This window comes from Falco naumanni, chromosome 5 (genome assembly GCF_017639655.2).
Source record: "Falco naumanni isolate bFalNau1 chromosome 5, bFalNau1.pat, whole genome shotgun sequence".
NCBI lineage: Eukaryota > Metazoa > Chordata > Aves > Falconiformes > Falconidae > Falco > Falco naumanni.
Window position 1 is genome coordinate 44,311,290 of NC_054058.1, and position 12,805 is coordinate 44,324,094.

At 42.3% G+C, this 12,805-nt stretch overlaps 1 protein-coding gene across 1 annotated transcript in view; it reads left to right on the forward strand.

Moving 5' to 3' along the window:
* Nucleotides 1–12,805, forward strand: part of PLEKHG7 (pleckstrin homology and RhoGEF domain containing G7) — a 43,202-nt gene that overhangs the window by 11,350 nt on the left and 19,047 nt on the right. The window contains exons 5-11 of the mRNA XM_040595146.1: nucleotides 1,150–1,299; nucleotides 3,268–3,363; nucleotides 5,644–5,739; nucleotides 7,004–7,114; nucleotides 9,287–9,461; nucleotides 11,410–11,525; nucleotides 12,297–12,390. Of these exons, the coding sequence (XP_040451080.1) occupies nucleotides 1,150–1,299; nucleotides 3,268–3,363; nucleotides 5,644–5,739; nucleotides 7,004–7,114; nucleotides 9,287–9,461; nucleotides 11,410–11,525; nucleotides 12,297–12,390 (838 nt within the window). The remainder of the gene's footprint in view (nucleotides 1–1,149; nucleotides 1,300–3,267; nucleotides 3,364–5,643; nucleotides 5,740–7,003; nucleotides 7,115–9,286; nucleotides 9,462–11,409; nucleotides 11,526–12,296; nucleotides 12,391–12,805) is intronic.

Below are 12,805 nucleotides of genomic sequence, written 5' to 3' on the forward strand. Positions count from 1 at the left end.
GGAGACATGACTGAGAGGGGATCTTACCAATGCCTACAAATGTCTTAAGGGTGAGCGTCAGGGGGATGGGGCCAGGCTCTTTTCAGTGGTGCCCAGCGACAGGACAAGGAGCAATGGGCACAAGCTGAAACACAGGAAGCTCCTTCCGAATATGAGGAAGAACTTTACTTTGAGGGTGTCAGAGCACTGGGACAGGCTGCCCAGAGAGGCTGTGGGGTCTCCTTCTCTGGAGACATTCCAAACCTGCCTGGACGTGACTCTGTGCAACCTGCTGCAGGTGAACCTGCTTTAGCAGGGGGCTGGACTAGATGATCTCCATAGATCCCTCCCAATCCTGACCATTCTGTGATTTAGGGAATGAAACCGCAGCATCACAGAGATGCCAAGTTGGACTTGGTCACCCCCACTGCTGCCTTAGGGGTGCATTCGGAGATGGCCACATTGAGGTCACTGCCAGAGTTCAGCCGCAGAAACCCCACCAGAGCCTGTCTGCCACAAGGCTACTGGCCTCCAGGCCCCCTAGCCACAGAAACACCAAGCTTGGGCTACCAGGATAGTATTCAGATAACTCGGATCTAACGCCATCCCCTTTGCAAAGCAAGCCTTCCGCTTCTCACGGCAGGCTGTTATATGCAGTTCCACATAGACTTGGTTGTTGGGGACTCCTGTCCGTGCTTAACTTATATGTGAATGTCTGACTTTGGAGCAGTTCAGTAAGGTGAGAGTGGCCACCTTAGGACTAAACAAAACCAGTACCTATGAAGACCCAGACCTTTGGTACATTTTCCAGATGGTATTTTACCATCTAGAAAATCAGAACCTATCATCCATCCCTGCTTTCTAGCGGCAGCAGCACAACAGATTAAATTCTTTAGCATTTGCAAGCTGCCCGCTATTTTTTGATACAGGATTCTACACAGATTATCATACTGTGTTACTTTCAAACTCAGTGTGTTTATATTATAAATATTTTGGAGGAAAATGTCAGCTTTTTAAGTCTTTTTAAAAGAATCTTCAAGCTTTCAGAGGAAGAATCACTAATACTGGCAGTTGGGCTTTTACGTGAGCAAATAGATCATAGATTCTTTTCATAAGGTCTGAAGCAGTTAGTGCAATCGCCGGTTGTTTTCTTTCTTCTTTGATCAATAGACTAAATCCTGGCATGAATTTATAAAGGCACAAAAGACTGAGCAGGAAGATGTCAACAGCCGGATAGAAGTGAAAAAAGAAGCAGCAGTGTGGGAACTTTTCACAAGTGAATGCACTTACTTTCTGGATCATTTGCTGGTTCTCAAGATGGTAACTTCAGATTTTATTTCTCAAAAATAATGAAACAGTATTTGCCCTGCTGTCAGCACGGCAGGCATTAAGCTACCTATAACCTCTCATTGGGTGCCTACAGGGGAATGACTGAAGGGGTCGTTTTTTCTTCCATCTCGCCTGCTCATTCTGTTTCCACAGTTCCCTTTGTTTTTTATCTTCTTGATGGAATCTCTTTTAGACATCACTTTCTGCAAATACCATCTGATTGCAGATTCTTGCAGTAGTTTCAGCTGATTTTCCACTGTTCCTCTCACTAACACTGAACTGAAGCCATTCTCCAATTGACTATACTGGGTATTTCTCTACTGCTAGTCTGTAACTCAATACTCTTCATTTAACTTCATATTGAGCTGTGGTTAGATTATCTTGATTAGCGTGTGAAAGCCTCAGAATTCAGCAGACCTGTGGTTTTAGTATTACAAGAAAACAAGCAAACTAAAAAAAACTCCTCTCCCAAAAACTCCAAATTGCCTCCATAATGGTGAGTTTGAAGAGCTTTGAAATATGGACAATAATATTACAAAGTTAGAAGAATATATGCACTGTTTGCATCCATCACACATCAAAAGTTAGTGTACCCATTTAAAAGGATGGAAAATTCCTTATATATCTTCCTATAATTTTTCTCTTATTCCACAGACAATTTCTGTTTTCTTATTAGTCAAAGGAAAAAGATAGTGAAAAATTTTCCATGTTGCTGAAAAGTTAGCCTAGGCAGTGCAAGAAGTATGGCAAAGTAAGGGGAATAACTAGAGAAGCAGGCTGAATTCCTCCTTGGTGGGGCAGAACAGGAAGGGAGAGGAAAGGGAATGACAGGACCAGCTATTGGTCCAAGGCAGGATGGAAGTATCCTTCCTTTCATGCACTTTGTTCAGAGACCTGAGAAGACTAAAAACAGGTGAATCCTGTGAAGGATAAGGATAACAGAAAACATGTAGGCCCCTTAGTGAGTCTGATGTAGGAACTTACAGACAAACCTTAGCCAGCCCTGCATGACGCATAAATGATAAACTATTCAATCCATGCCAGCTTCCCAAATTATCCTGCCAAAGAAAGAACCCATTGAATTTGGGTAGCCAGTTTTACAGATACCTGCTAATCTTGCCAGTATAGAAATATCCCACTGATTTTAATGAATCTTCACAGGGAACTTTAAGACCACTATAAATCCCCTTTAAGCTCTCAGGCCAACTGCCTGTGGCAACCAAAGAATTACACAAGACCAAGCAAACACGGTCACTAGCTCTTCAGTCTTGGTACCTGGGTGATGGGTTTTTCCATTAATGCTTTTCACACATATACAAAAAATTCTACTCTGCATCTACATTTTTTAAGCCTGTTTCAGATTTACGTCAGATTCAGCACAGCTCCAAGATCACCATCAGAGCTTAAATAATGTAAAAACTTAACCAACCAATAAACACACATACAGTTAGTAAAATAATCCAAAGAGATAAAAAAAACCTTCATGAGCCCTCTACTTACACTATTCCAACAATATATTTTTTCCATAGTAACTCTAAACAACTTTTACAGCAGCATGGGGTAGGAAGGAAAGCATTCAGAAAGGTCACAGAAATATGTAACTATGACTCTGATGTTATTAATTCCTTCACACAGATCTGCAGGGGGCTCAGCTGCCCCTCTTCTGCCAGAGGGCACAGCAGAGGCACAGCTGCCTCTGTAGCAACCTCAAAGACACCCCAGAGACATCACTCATATCCCTCCTCCTCACACAAAGCCCAATATTTAGCCTTCAGGCAGGTCAGGAGAAGTTTCTCAGAGTATTGTCTTCTGCCCTCCCCAAATCAAATGACCATTTCATGACAATTATAGTGCAAACTTGTTCTTTTTTTTGGGGGGGTGGGGGGCGGCGCGGCAGAGAAAAAAAGACAGTCATAAATAGAAAATAACATGGATTTGCTTTTTGCTTTGTTTTTAAAGATATTTATGAACACTCTAAAATACCTCCAGAATAATGAATTTCTCTTAGATGTGGATTTGTGGAGACTTTTTGCAAACTTAGAGGAGTTAAACAAGGTAAGTAAAAAAATAAAAGTCTTACTGAGATCAGAAATCAACTAACTCACTAAAAGGAGAGGAGAAACCATTCATAAAGCCTCTGTTCAGATTCAATGCTTACATTTGGAACTTAGTTCAGATAATTAGTCCTTCCTTTATTTCTATTTCGTATATCAGTGGGGGTCAAATTTCCTCAGTGCAAATTATTTTCATGTGCCTCCAGCAAAAGATAAACAGGCATTTGCACAGGGAGGAGAGCTCATTTGGCAGTTGTTTCTAAAGTAAGCATGAGTCTGAGACTAATTCTAATAAACAGCATCCTTTTAAAACAATTTATGAAGATAAACTCTGCACAATCCTTACAACAAAACAGTAAGAATAGCAAAACAACTACAATAACAAGTTTCATTTCACAAACAGATGTGCACCAAGACTTTGCTATCTATTATGCCACTCCAGTAGAGCAAGTTGAAATAAAACAGTGACCACCCCTCTCCAGCTAAGGTTTCCCTTGGTGTGGGTGGAAGGATATCTCCCACACAGGCTGCATGTTCTGTGTTCATGTGCTATTCACCCTCCAGCTTCCAGGAGAGAGACCACGAGGCTTGGCTGCGAAGCGCTCCAGCTCTTTGCTGCTTGTTGTCGGTGGCCAGTTGCTGGGAGATCATTTTCAACTCCCCAAAATAAAGGAACCCATAAGTCCAAAACAGCTTTTACACAATTTTAGAAGCAAAACAGTAATTTTTATTAGCTTGAGAGGTCTCTTACAGGACACTTCAGCCTTCATAGCAAAGTGAATTTTGGAAGGAGCTCTTCAGGTGCATATGTTGAATGACTGATCACAATCACACCACATGCTCTAAACCAGTTACTTGCTCCAAGTTCTTTCCCTTAATGTAATTCCCTTGCCTTAACAGATAACATTTCCCATTTTAGCCAAAACAAGAAAAGCAGGAAAACTCTTCAGAGTAGGGGCAGTTAGCCAGAGCTCAAATACATGAACAAGTCACCTCTGCTCAGGGGCTGACCTCACACCAAGTGAGATGCTGCCAGTGACCACCCGAGCAGGTTTGGAGATAGAAAGGAAGAGATTTGTAGCTGATGTGTTTCACCTTGCACTGGCTGAGGGCTAAGACCATGCATGCAGCCAGCTACCAGAGTTCAGTTGATGTGTTGTTGCTGATTGCTTTGGTCTTGTTCAAAGCAGTGAGTAGGGTATACTGCTGTGTGCCATTTAGTGATCACTAAAGCTCTGAGCTCGGCTAGAGCGCGGTCATGTCTTCCAAGATTTATCTTTAATACATTTTCTGTTTTGTTTTCTAATTTTGTTGTCCTCATTAATGAGAATGGTAAATAATCATCCATTATGCATACTTCTATATAAAATAGTGATCAAACTTAGGGGAAAGTAGTGGCTGTCAATACCTGTAATGCCTTTTTTTTCATACATTTTACAGCATGTCTTTCTTCCTGACAGCAGGCTGAATCCCTTTAAAAAATGCATACTGTAAAAGGTGTAAAATGCACCCTTGCCCAACAGAAAGAATAGGCATTATCCTATTAGCAACTCTGCCCCCATAAATACACCAAAGTAGTGTGTGTAGCTACAGCAGCAGTTCATAGCAGTATCACAGAGAGTGATGTTCCCTTCTGGCCTAAAATTTGGCCAAAAGCTGAGCCTGGCAACAAATCTGTGTGGAAATAGTGTATTCAGAAGGTAAGCGTGGGCTCAAGAGGAGGCTTTCACACACATCTGGGCACCCTTTAATCCAGTGCAAACATATAAAGCTATTTTATGGGGCATACGTGACTTTTTATAGTATTTTATAGAAATTTCCCTCATCTCCAGTAACATGAAATAAACTCAGATTATGAAAGATGGTATCTTCTTCAAATGACCATTAAGAATTCCTTAATTTTCACAGCTCTGTCATAAACAATCAGTGTTTTCCAGTAGATACCATTCATCCATCGTGATTTTTCATGTCAATTCATGTTAAATACAGCTTCTATATTAAAATAAGTTTAAATGGAATAACTAATCTTGTTTCAAAGCTTTTGTCAGATGGCATTATCATGATTTAAATGGGTATTTGTATAGATTTGCTTTAGCTTCTGACTAATCAAAGCCCTCCAGGCGTAATTCTGAAGCTAATTCTGGCAATGTAGGGGAGATAAGTATAGGCATCCCATTAGGTTTGGAGCCTCTGAAGAGACCAGGGATGGGAAATAAAGTTGTTTTAAACTTAAATTCAGAAGGTCACTGATGCTAATATTTTTTTTTCCACCCTTACTTAGATAAGTCTCAGTTTTCTGAAAACCTTTTTTGAAACTGTGAAGGAGCATGTCAGCACATCAGACTCTCCTATGGATTTCAGGTCCATACTCAGAAAGGTAATGTAATTAGAAGTATTCTCGCTATCAGCAGGTCCTTGCAGCAGACCATTTATCATAGCATGCAGGTGCTTTAGAGCAATCAGGTCAGTCAAGGACCCACCATCTGCCACAGGCAGTTTGGTCTCAGCCTCGAGTACCTCCTGCCAGTGGGATATTTTTCTTTTATTTCATTGGCATGTTTGAGGTGGTTGTGGAAAGAATTTTCTTTTCTGGGGAAGAGTAGCTCAAACCCTGAGGAGACTTTTCCACTGGCAGAGGTGAGATTCTGGCTCTATGGAAGATGTTACCCTGAGACCAGACCCCAGCCCCATCACTGGATGTTCCCTACCTCCTTCCACTCCATCACAGAGAACCTTCCTTTACTCCGTGTACCAGACACACAAGTGTATTTAAATGCTTAATTAAGAGCTCAAGGGGACTGAAATACCTCTTATACTTTGGCCTGTGCCTCTCAAGTAAGAGAGAGGCACAAACACAATTGTCCTGCTGCTAAGCACTGCCCTGCAACCCTTTCGGGCAGCCTGCGTGGTAAACAAGGCAGCTGCTGAAAAAGCAGTCTCCAGGGACTCTGTTTCCTGCACAACTTCCCAAGGACTGAAAAGCGGAAATATTAATACAGATAGAAAAATCAATCCGTGGAACTGAACTTTCCCTAGTAGTAGAGGCCACTAGAAAACTGCTGGGAAAATACTAAAACAGACCCTACCTCAGGGTTAGGATTTTAAAAAGGGAAAGGGAGCCTAGAGCTTGGCTTCTCACCCCCATTACCTCTGACTTCAGGCATTCTAATCAATAACATTTGTGTGAGACAGACAAAATCTCAGACAAAACTGAGTTCTGTCATGGATGGCATTCAACATTTCTAAGAGCTGTCTAATGTACTTGGATATAAAGTGACATGCTATATGAGGCCATGTAAAGCTGTTGCATATATAGTGGGGTTTATCTTCAGCTTCTACATTAATTTCATGTCTCCTATTTCTAATGAGAACAAAGTCTAAGAATGCCTCACACATCTGCAGAGCTGTTAGAACTGTTCCCATGCATAACTTGAGCACTGTTGTAGTTTTTTTACTACTTTACCGCTTTTACTACTTTTTAACTTGCCCTTTACTTTTTTAACTGCCCCTTTCTCTCTTCCCCTATTTTCCCAAGTACGTGGAAATCTCAGGTAAAATGCACATTACAAAACTAAAACTGTTGTTCCTACCTTTGTCATGACATTTTTCTTTCTTGATAAGTTTCCAAGTCTTTTCTGCAGTTTTTCCAGGGTGACCTCTGCCAGACACACCAGATTTATTGCCTTAATTATACCTCCGCTGTCTTCTACTTGGAAAACCTGAGGCAGAGAGAAGTTGGCATCTACCTGAAAGTAAAGTGATGGTGGTGGTGGTGGTTGTGGTGGTGGTGGTAGTGTCTTCAGACAGCCTTATGCCAGGATTCTAACACCTGACTAGGGAAGTTCATTGGAAGCAAACCTGTGTAGACAGCATTTTACACAGATTTTTTGAACTGCAGAGGGTATCGTAAATATGAAGTCACCCTTCTGAGTGTATGTTCCCCTGCACATGAAAGTCCATACCTGTAATATAGAAAAGGCAGGAGGAGGAAGCCAAAAGGGAACTGCAAAGGCTGCATTCTTGCAGGCGGGAAATACATATTGCTGTTGTCTCACTTCTAGCCTCTATCATTCAGATATTTTCACATGTAATCCCTTGACTTGGTGGCCTCCACCCTAAAAAAAAATGAAATGGTTACAGAAAAGAAGAAACAAAAATCAAGCTACACTGTAAAATCTCTTTTAGGTGTTTTGCTTTGATATGTCCTGCATATCAGCTTGGTTTAGATGCTGGGTGGGAACACGGTATGTAGGGTATTTCGTGCTTTAGCAGACGAAAGGACTCACATTCTCTAAGTACAAAAAAGTCCCCAACTTCTATGCTATGCCATATCAGCAAGGGCACAAAAACCTCAGTGCTGGAGAAGCATATGATGGCTTCCTTCTGCTTAAGGAAAGGTGTATGTGATACAAGCCAAAACAAGGGGAATAGAAATCCAGGAGCATGTCAGTGCCTTTACGTGTCTTAGGAGCCTGCAGTGAGGCAGCAGGGTGGGTTTTGGCTGAGCCCTGGCAAGAAAACCGGGCTGCTCTCCTAGCTCACAGTATTTGCTGACCCACATACCTGCAGGAAGGAGGCAACATCCTGGATAGGACAGCAAGCAACCCCTCTGCAAGGCAGCAGTTTAGCTCTTCTAACAGGTTTTGCTTAACCATAAAGAAAAGGTAGTGCTTGTTATCTAAACGCTACCAGTAAGTGAGCATTTGCCTCCCTCTAAGGCTGGAAAGAGCTATCAGTGATGTCTTCATGAAATTACAGCACTAGGGTAGGTTCAACAATGCATCTGTTTGAAGCAACAGCTACAGCCAGTGCAGCAGTGGGGCTCCCGGGGAGAGGGCTGTGCTCTTTCTGACTTATCAGCAGACCAACACGTCCTGTACATACTTAAGACTGATCTTCAACATTACAGGCTTAAAAAAGAGAATCCTGAAGAAGTGGGGTTTTCTCAAAGGTAGCCTAAAACTGGGAGTACATCTCTTTGTAGCAAACTCTTCAGCTTTTAGGGCCTGGCAGGGTTAACATTGCTTGCTCCCACGCCTAGGAAAAAGTTCCCAAGTGGGAAGAAGTAGGTGACCCTAAAGCGGGCCTTAAATGTTACTCAGGTTTTCCTGATTAATTTAAAATAGCCAATAAATAAGAGCACTACTTGATCTGCTAGTATGGCCACAGTACTTGAAATAGGAAGCAGTAAAGTTAATCTGGAGGAGTAATGCAATTCCCCCTGTAGAGAGCCGTCCTGATTTGGGCTTAGAGACTTAATTTTCTTCCTCGTAGCTGAATAAGTGTTCTGTTTTGGGTTTAGGATGAGAATATTCTTGATAACCCACTGATGTATTAGCTGCTGCTAAGCAGTGTTTACACTAAGTTAAGGATTTTTCAGCTTCTTACACCTCTCCACCCCACCAGTGAGTAGGCTGGGGGGCACAAGAGGCTGGGAGAAGACACAGCCAGGACAGCTGATCCAAACCAGCCATACCATATGATGCCATACTCGGTATATAAACTGGGGGGAAAGCTGGCTGGGGGCAGCTGCTCAGGAACTGGCTGGGCATCAGGCAGTAAGCAATTGCATTGTGCATCGCTTGTTTTATGTATTCTAATTATATTATTACTATTATTAGTATTATTATCCCTTCTGTTTCTCTTGTATTAAACTGTCCTTGTCTCAGCCCATGAATTTTACTTTTTTATTTGTAATTCTCTTCCTCCATCCCACTGGGCGAGGGGGCAGTGAGCAAGCGGCTGTGTGGTGTTTAGCTACCTGCTAGGTTCAACCACAAGAGCCTTTAGCTGCCCCTGCTGTCATTGTATGAAAAGTTCATCCTTGATCAGTCCCTGCCTCGTTACAGTCAGCTGAAGATGCAGAAAACTGTTTGCTACCTCCCTGCCAGGGAGCAAGCTGAGGTTTTCCTTGTCTTTAGCAGTGGTGTGAACAAAATGAACAGTGCAAGAGGCTACATCTGCCAGAGCTGCTGGTTGCTCCTTTGCATCGACTGATGCGCTACCCCCTCCTCCTTAACAACATCTGGAGAAGAAGCACTGACGAAACAGAGAAAGGCTTTATCCAGTCACTTAAAGAGAAAGTGGAAAAGTCAATACATAAGTTGCTAAGGTTAAATGTCAAGTGTGCAATTAACAATTAGCAAGTTATGTGGCCTTTCTGTGCACATCCCTTTCAGTGTGAATTGGTCAGGTCTCCCTGCGGAGATGCAATGAGGACATGCATGTCTTTCAGCAATCCTGAGCCCTTCCTCATTCTGTAGAAAACGATTGGTGCCACTCTTATGCTGTCAAAGTCTCTCTGAGCGAGGTCACAGGACTCCCAAATCAGTGAGTCATTTGTGTTTGCTCAGAATCATCTGCCATGACATGCAAACAATTAAGAGCAGATCACAAATTGGAACAAATCAAGAACTCAAACAAAGAAATCTTTGACTTGAATTTATGTCTAGGGAGGATTTGTTGGGACTAATCCTTAAGAGGATAAAATCACAAGGGGAATATTAGGTCCGTGACCTTTCACTAAATGACAGGGTCCTACCATGTAACATACTGAAGAGCTATCTCAGCTACAGATTTTCTTTAGCTATTGTGGGGAAAAAAAAGGGGGTTGGTGCAGGACTATTCTTAGGATTTTTTCCTGCATTTTGTTTTAAGTAAATAATTTATTATTTTTAAATAATTTATTAATTCAGTCTTGTTCAGGAAGCTATAAATGGATCTCTGTAAGTGTCTTATGGTAATATAGTACATCAGCAGATAAGTTTATTCCCCAAAGGCCTCATGCAGCCCCCACTGAAATCAAAGACAAGACAGTGCCTCAGCAAAACACTTATCCTGCCAGCCTTGGCAGGGAGAGGTCCCAGGCAGTGCTTCATCCTCACCAGCAGCACACCAGGGCCTTGACCCACACAGCGTGGTGGCTCACTCTCTGCTGCCATCCCTTTCCCCATCCTGGAGGCTGAAGGCTTGAACATCTTCTTGGGAGATGAGGCAGAAAAAGAGTTAATGTCTTGCAGAGACAGACAAATCTGGGGCTCCTTCTTCTTGGGTAAATACTCCAATGACAGAATTACTACCTAAAAGAGGGACTCTGCTTCTTTCTCTTCTTGCCAAGCCTTATGAGGAGTCTAGCCTAATGGCCACACAAGGAGCACACCTTTCAGCACAGAGCAACTCCTGTAGGAAAATAATACGGTTTTGTCACTAGTCTGGAGACTTCTGCTGAGAGGACAGCAGTTTTAGGTATGGCCCCAAAGACCACGGGATATCTGGGGAATATTACTGGCAAACAAAGAAGTCCTTCCAGAGTTTAGACACCTGTGGGTCAAGAAAACCAAAGATAGAGGGGTCACCCGTGTTTATTCACAGACACCTGACAAAGACCTGCCTTCATTTTTTGACCAGTGAATCACTGACAGAAGGAAGGGTTGCAGCCCGCCCCCCCCTTCTGGGGGATGGGTGCGTGTGTCTGAAACCATTATCTGCAATATCACTCAAACCTTGGAAATAAAGTTGCATGTTAAAGTTTTCCCTATAGTGGCCCTGAATCGGCAAAGACTTAGTCCCCATTTTTCACAATTTGAGGTGCTCCCTTCCCAGTTAAATACTTCAGTCACTTCTGGCACCACTTCCCTTGAAATTAATTCTCATTAATTCGAAGTCTTTTGATCAGGCTGTATATAATGAAAACTGTTTTTCTCTCATTACCCCAAACAGTTTAGAAAGGCAGGATTTTTTTAAAAGGACTTTTAAAGATTACAGTTTAACTGAGTTTAATTTGATGCCTCCTGTTCCCCAGTCAGATTAGTAAATACAACCTTTTTCATTTAGCAGTGAACTTAAGCATGTTTGAATGCATGGTTTGAAATGCTGGCTCTGCTGATCTAAGAAAAGTTCAGGCAGTTTTTACAATGAGGCCAAGGTTTCATCTGGAGCTTCACATGTGGGGCGCTTTGGCTTCCACTAGATAAAATCAGTATTCAGCATCTTCTAGAAAGAGGATTTTTGCCAGCCTTGGCCGTAACTGATGTTTCACATATTTCAGGGAATCTGGAAGGTAAAGTCAAGTGGTTGGACAACTTTCAGAAGTTCAGGCAGCTGCAAGAGATCATAATTTGGCCTCTGATCTGGGATCGTGACAAGAGATTTTTTGTCCCAGAGGTAAGCAGTTTTTTAAAGGGCATTTTTCCTTGAGGAAGGTTTAGTTTCCTATCTATTTTTATAGCATGGTCTCAAATTGGCTGGTTGTCTATATTCTAGTTACTGGGGATGGCTCTGCTCTAAGAGGAGCAGCTGCAGCCCGAGCACTGCAAACACTGTAGCTGAACATGCAGGCTGTGCACAGTGCCTTGGATGGGCTGCTCTCAGCTAACATCCAAGAGAGTAAGATTGTGTGATCCAGGAGGACTCTTCAGTGTTTGCTTTTAGGGGGCAGAATTAAATGGGATAGATGTAAGTATTACTACCTTTTTCATAAGGATATGAAGTAAAATTATTTCCCTCTTTCACTCCTCAAGCTGAGCCAAAGAAATTTCTGTTTAAATAGCATTACAAAAAACTACACAGCATACCTAGGAACAGGCGCACCTTTCTGCTGTGCTTACCCCCTTACCCATACAGACAGACTTTAAGCAGCATTATGGTAACATCACCAAGTGGGTCTCACCTCAAAGATTATGCCTGTTCATGTGCAGGGCTGCAAAAACCATTAAACTCACTCTGAAAAAAAAACCAACCCAACCTAACATTTCAAAAGTGTAAACACATTTAAGCAAGGGAACTGCTAAAGAAACAACCCTGCTGTTGTTAGCTGTGTGATGTATTTAGCCTGAGATAAGAGCACACATGCTCAGTTTGTTTAACTCCCAGTTCATCATCAGATACACAAGATTCCCCATTTTCTCTCTCTCTCTCTCTCTCTTTTGGGTCAAGTGTTTGAAGCAAAGCTTAAGAGAAAACAGCAGTGAAAACGTTCTGTCTTCAGTGAACAGACCTCTCCTTCATGAAGGGAGGCTAACACTAGCAGGTAATGTCCCTAAATGTCCTGGTATCAGGAGTTAGATTAACAAAACCGTATTTTGTTATGGCAGGTTCAGAATGAACCTCTGCAGCAGTCTTTAGGCAGGTGCGGGAAAGAAAAAGCAAATGTACAGCTTGTCAGACAGCCTGAGAAACAGCCAAAAGGATGAGTAATATGAATGATTATTTATTGTCACATGTGGGTATTCAGTCTGCCAGGTGCTGAAGAAGTCAGCATGGCTGGCCAACGCCTGCCACTCAAAGGGAGCATTTTACTGTCACATTCAAGGTGGCCATAGGAAAACAGTAAGTTTAGACTTTCCTACACAAGGTGCCCCATGTGCCCTGGAACCAATATCAACACACCTCACCCCTCTGGCACTATATTCACTATGTGTTTCATTGAAAATTACTGAAAAGTC